At 53.6% G+C, this 5820-nt stretch overlaps 2 protein-coding genes across 2 annotated transcripts; both read right to left on the bottom strand.

Annotated features, from left to right (window-relative positions):
• Positions 1–978: 978 nt before the first annotated feature.
• Positions 979–1828, bottom strand: BDZ83DRAFT_158800 (uncharacterized protein). Its single transcript, XM_060501377.1, has 2 exons — positions 1050–1828; positions 979–991 (listed from the first exon to the last, which is right to left on the bottom strand). The coding sequence occupies exon 1, from the start codon at positions 1731–1733 to the stop codon at positions 1212–1214; it is 522 nt and encodes a 173-aa protein (XP_060371468.1). The 5' UTR covers positions 1734–1828; the 3' UTR covers positions 979–991; positions 1050–1211.
• A 1361-nt stretch (positions 1829–3189) lies between these two features.
• On the bottom strand, positions 3190–4606 carry BDZ83DRAFT_714918 (uncharacterized protein; the record flags this gene model as incomplete). Its single annotated transcript, XM_060511682.1, has 2 exons — positions 3190–3306; positions 3386–4606. 2 exons carry the CDS (start codon positions 4604–4606, stop codon positions 3190–3192), a joined length of 1338 nt encoding a protein of 445 aa, XP_060371467.1.
• Positions 4607–5820: the final 1214 nt, after the last annotated feature.

Raw genomic sequence — 5820 nt, 5'->3', positions numbered from 1 at the left:
GAAGACGCACATATGCGACACTACAAGCTGAGCCAGTCATATGGTCAGATCACTGGAAGCTGGGCAAGATGATGCCTATGTCTTTCCGCACACCCACCCTTACGTATCCTGGTGAGTAGGACAAAGCAAGGCAAATGGAGTCAATGCGGTTGGCCGGCGAGAGTCTCTGCCACTTCCGATTCAACATTTTCCGTTGAGGGGTGTTTCCCACCCTCTCCAAACCGTCAAATGAGTTGATGGTCTATCTTCAGTAGCGTTGATGCCAGGCCTGTCAAACGATCGGTGCACTCCATGAGGGTAACCAGTGTTCTCAGGCGTGTTACCCAGCTGCAGCTCGACGACCGACTCTTGTCGAATCCGCATGCTCAAAATGGCATGGATTCTCAGACCCATACACTAGTGGTGCCGCCGGCTTCAAGAGAAAGGGGGAAAAGGGGGAAGGGCTAGAGGTTCCCCGGGAGGAGGCGCCTTGCACACCTTCGCCAGCCCATCGCGTGGGAGTGACAGGAATGCTTGTCCATGGGCTGGTCTCCGCCCTACCACCTACCTTCCTCTAGCTTTTCCCTCTCCTCCCCCTCTCATTCCACCCTCTCGCGCGCGTGTGTGTGTCTCAGCTCACGTCAGGTTCTCGATTCAGCTCCGCAGCCGGATCGCTTTCACCTGCCCCGCTACTCTATCCTCCCCCCGCTTGCTTGGCTTTGTTCTCCATCAGGCCGGAGCATTTCGAACTGGCCATCACGGCTGTGTATGACAGGCCGAATACTTTGCCAGCTCCGGACTGGGGCAACCTCTCTGGCACATTGAATCTTCGTTTGCGCGATGGAGCCGAGACCATCAAGCTGCACACTCTCCGCAGCTAACCGACATGTAAGGGAGTCTAGACTCTTGCGTATTGATCGCATATCGCTTTTTGGTTAATCTCGCGTACCTTTGACGAATCCCCAGCGTGCTATCCAGCAGCGGGATAACGCGTAGCAAACTCTCACGGATACTCCGCTCATCAGGTCAGTAAAATGCTCATCATCTACGACACTCTGATCACTGCACACCTATACCCACTATTATTGGGATACTGACTTAAGATTCGTGACTGCAGTCTTGTAATACGGCGGGCGACTCATGTGCGACATGGCATACGGAAGGAAGCAAAAAGTTGCAGAGACTGCTCTTGTCACAACTGTACCGTGTTTCCCCTTACACCCCATTCCAGCTCAAGAGCGTCCTCTCGGACAGTTTTTTTTTCTTGCCGGAACGAGGTTAATACCGTAGAAGAGGGCTGGCTGTCGAACATGTGGTTTACTTCTCCGGCGATCAACTAAGGAATCCCTAACGCGGTCACACAAGTAACGTCCTTCTTTCGTCAGAAGCATCCCATCTTTCTCAATCTCCTTTGAAGGAGGAGAGTCCCAAAGAGCAAACTTGGCCCAGAAGAGCATGGGAAGGGGGGGCAGGTCTGACTTACTCTGTGTTATGTTCCCCCCAATGTCATCTGATGTTTTGAGTATGGCGCGGGGCGGCGGCGCCCAGCGCCTCTTCTCATCTGTTTTTTTTTTTTTTTTTCGCGCAGAGAGCGAAAAGACCAACAAACAGACACCTGCCATCCCATCCTTTTTTCCCGCTCTGATCTCATGCGGCCGTTCACGCACGCCAGCACGTTCCCTCAAGCCCAAGGCCCCAAGCTCCCCAAGAGCGAACGAGGAAAAAAAGGCCAAAACTATAATGTACACCCCCATACGCCCTGCCCGCCAGCCTCGTCCGTTCCGTTCACGCCATTCTTTCCTATCCGCTAGTCTCTGCACGTAATCCTCACTAGGCCACGGCTCTAATCTGCCTTTGGTTCAGATGAACAGATGAGGAGGTGGGCAGACTGGGTGAGAAAGTGATTCGACCATTTTCGAGCATCTACCTACAGACTGCTGTTTCGATGGCTTCACACATCTGTGTCTCAATTGGTGATTTCTGGTCGAGAGAGTGTAGAGATGTCATGCTCTGCGGACGTCTAGTCACCCAATTCGCCAAAGTGATTCCTGCTGGTGTTTGGTTGTTCGTTCGTCCGTGGAGCACTCCCGTACACCATCACGGTCAACATTATCGACCGAGCTTAGATCTTTTGAGAATAGGGGCGAGGTGTTATTGTTCTTCACATGCCAATTTATCGTCATTATTGAGCTATTCTTGTAGCTCTGGAGTACCGTTGTGACACTCTGTGAAGCAACAGGTTCATTACTGCTCGCGAGACTTCAATATATGTGTCATTTCTCTCGAAATTTTCACACCGGGTCGATTACCCAGGGAACGATCTCTTGCGTCTGTAATAATGTACAGTCTCCTGTCTCTTTGATAATCTTGGTATCTCCCAAAGCAGTCCCTGATGCCCAACTCCACTGTCCCACCTTGATAACCTGCAACCTCTTGCGTACAAAACCCGACCGTTCCAGATGCCCGTCCAAACTTTGACAGAATCAATGACTCAACCTTGACCGTCGTTTTAGGCCACCCTCCGTCATCGTGACCCATCTGATTCGTGAGTGCCTGCGCCAGTTTCCGTTTCCCGATATAAAGGTGTTCCGTGGAGCCGTACCCAGTTTGGCATCGTCCTATACCGCATCCGTGTGTAGTGAGGACGATGCCGCAACCATTCGCCGTAAAAACAAACCCGAACCCATGTGTCCTGTCCAACTGGTTCTCGTGCCTACGAGTAATCTACCGGAAAGCATGTAGCGAAAGAAAGCTTTGGGAACGAAAGTGGCCACGGTACGAACCAGGCTCTTCTATGACCCTGGTGGTCTCTTTCCATTAATGTTCCGTGGTATCGGTATAACGCCGGGATTTTCGTGTATGGCCGTGCGTGTAGTGAAGAAAGAGATACGATGTACGGCCCGTGATCGAATTAAAAATAAGTTTTCAAGAAAGGTGTTCTCCGAAGCGTCCGTCGCCAGGCATTATTCCCCGCAATGCCAACCGTGTCTTTCGAATTTTCGTTACGTCCGTGGATCCCCCGTGCTGTGGTTTTGGAAGTTTCATGTACACAGAGGTATTGGTATCGCAGTCGTAAGCCACGTTGACGCCTGGCTACCTAGGTAGATGATGACCACCCTCGGGAAGTCTAAGAGACCGCGGATAACCTCGGCCGTATGATCAATAAAGCGCGTCGAATCATGAAGCTCCTGAGCGGCACGCTACAATCATCTACTCTCGCTTGAGTGGAGGAGTTCCGTCGTCAGAGTGATCTTGCGAGGAGCGTCGTCCGTTCTCGTCCTGGCGATCACCCTCCTTTGAACCACAACCCTTGACTAGACGATGCCTCTGTAATGTTTGTTAGCTATGGTTCATCTCCTGAAATAAAGATATGCAGTGCAATTGTCTCGGGGCGTTGGGAACTGACCTTCAACGCGTCCTTGCGTGAGAAACTCTTATCGCAGAAGTTGCAAGGGAAGGGCTTGACTGCAAGATGGATTCTCTTATGTCTCTTCAGGTCGTGGTTTCGATTGAATGACTGTGGACACTGATCACACTTGAACGGCCGTTCGGCCTGCGGGTTGGGCTGCCCCCCGTGGGTGTGGCCGTACATTGACGGTGCGAGATGGTGTGCTCCATAACCGCCGGGGACACCCATACCGGTTACGAGTGACATCTGGTGCCCGGGAGAAGTAAGGTTGGACATGATCGGTCCTCCCATCGATGGAACATGATAACCGGGGTAGCGGTAAGAACCAGGGGGTGCCATCGCGGAAGGGTGCTGGAGCGCAGCAAGTCCTCTCCCGGGGCCTGCCGAAGTCGTCGGAGAAGGAGCGGTGGGCGAAGTGTGGGACTGTTGATAGCTGTTGAACGACTGTTGGGGGGCCGACGATGTAGAGTAGTAGCCGGGTGTCGCTGGTGGTCGAGACTGGGTGTAGGAGTCAAGATGGGAGTGCAAACCGCCGGGTGTCGGAGGTTGCGTCGAGACAGCGCCGTGAGATCCAAGAATGCCACCCTGAGGTGTTGGTGGGCCCTGAGATGGCAAACTGACTGGTGTAGATCCCGCTCCTCCGTGAGGATAAGCTTGGAAGGACTGGTGCGTTTGCCCGTAGGGTGGTGGGGGAAGGCCCTCGCCAGTTGCGGGTGATTGCGAAGTGCGCGAGTAGGACATTGGGGATTGCTGATCGTAGGTGCTTCCACGGGAGGCATACTGAGAGGTCTGGACGAGCCCCTGGGGCGTCCCAGAGCTGAGCTGGTAGGAACTCGAGGGCGTAGGCCATGATCCGTGGCCGTTTCCTCCAGGATAATAGGAGCTCTGGGAGCTCGTGGTGTTGACACCGGAAGAGAGCGGGCTAAGCCCTTCACCTGGCACTCCTGAAGGCGATGTTAGACCAGAGCTGGCGGTTACAGGAGAATGTTGAGTATTTGAGGCAGCGGAGGAGGAGGAGGGAGCCGACGGCGTAGCCATCGCGGGGGCTTGCCACGATGATGGCGACTGCAGAGGCTGATTGTGAAAACTGAAAGGGTATTGATGAGAATGTCTACTCATACTCGGTATATCTTGGTTTGTCGACGGAAGATGGAAAGGGGGCAAAGCCTGTGTTGCTTGTCTTCGAGCCGTGAAGCTCGAAGAGGTCTCCATTGCCATTTTGGGTAGGGGGTCGTGGTGTCTGAGGTTTTGGTGATTTCTTTCGAATCCTCCGTATTCTTCCCTGCCACGGGCGAGCTCTTGCTTTTTTGACTGTGTGTTTTTGGATAGTTACTGCCGGGCGGACTAATCCAGCAGGCACACTGGACCTGTCGGTACTTGTGCCTGACCGGAAGATTGGTGGAGCAGGAGTGGCAGGAGCAGGAGAAGCGGGAGCACAGAGTCTGGAGTGACGTGACTGAGCTACCAACCTTGACGGCAATGGGGCGCGGCGGATGTCAAGCAAAGTAAGGCACCCGGATCTCTTTTTCTCTCCTCTCACTTTTTCTGTCCTTCTCTAGACAGCTCGGAAACAGCTGCTGTTGGCGGGACCCGTCCTAGGGATGCGGCGTCAGAGCTGAAAAAAGCTGGAACTTCAACGCGGTGTTTAGGAATGCCACAGATGAGAGGCTGTCGCCGCTACTGATTCGACAACGATGGTGACCGGTGACAGTCCAACGCAGCGCAATCAGATGTCCAAATTTGGTGGGTGGTGGAATGTCGTGACCTTGGGCTTGGGGGCAGGAATGAGAGAAGAAGACAAGACAAGACAAGACTAGACAAAGCTGACGAGAGTGAGAAGGACGGCTCAGGTAGCCAAGGTAGGTAGGTAAGGTGGACAGGTATGTAACCAGGAAAGGTAGTGTCAGGTATACAAGTTTTGTACGGATTGTCGGGTCCCAAGACGAGGAGAGGAACGCTGCCCTGGGAGTAAGGCTTGATGGAAAAGGTGGATTGGGTTCGGAGTAAATAGATGGCAGGCCCGGCGGACGGGGTCGAAAAGAGGCTTTGTGTGCAGGTTTTTAAGCTATCCTTCGAGCGAGATGTCGAAAGGAGTTATCGTGCGTCGATCACCTTAGTTGTTGCCAGTCCAGTCCCGTCTACCTTGCCAGTGTGGAGAGGCGGCTGTCGAATATATGTAGCTCGTTGATGGTGCGGGACTTGGACTTGGGACACTAGACCAGGTGCGCTTAGGTCAAGGCCAGCCAGCCCTCTAGCTCGGGAGGGCTGAAGGGGGCTTGTGAATGGGTAAGTCCAATACCAAATGCTACCGGAGGACCCTGGGCGCCTCAGCTCCAAGTACCGGGGGTGGGTTGTGTGTCTGAGAATCCAGGAGAATAGATGGTCTATGAGGTACGGAGTAGGTAGCGCCTGCCCTACGACACGGCGAGAAT

This window comes from Colletotrichum acutatum (genome assembly GCF_030867785.1).
Source record: "Colletotrichum acutatum strain CBS 112980 chromosome Unknown BDZ83scaffold_2, whole genome shotgun sequence".
Classification (NCBI taxonomy): Eukaryota; Fungi; Ascomycota; class Sordariomycetes; order Glomerellales; family Glomerellaceae; genus Colletotrichum; species Colletotrichum acutatum.
The sequence above is the reverse complement of the archived record's forward strand: the minus strand, read 5'-3'. Positions and strand labels throughout refer to the sequence as shown.

Coding starts and splice junctions, on each gene's coding strand:
- BDZ83DRAFT_158800 (XM_060501377.1), bottom strand. CDS start 1,733: ATGGGGGTGTACATTATAGTTTTGGCCTTTTTTTCCTCGTTCGCTCTT.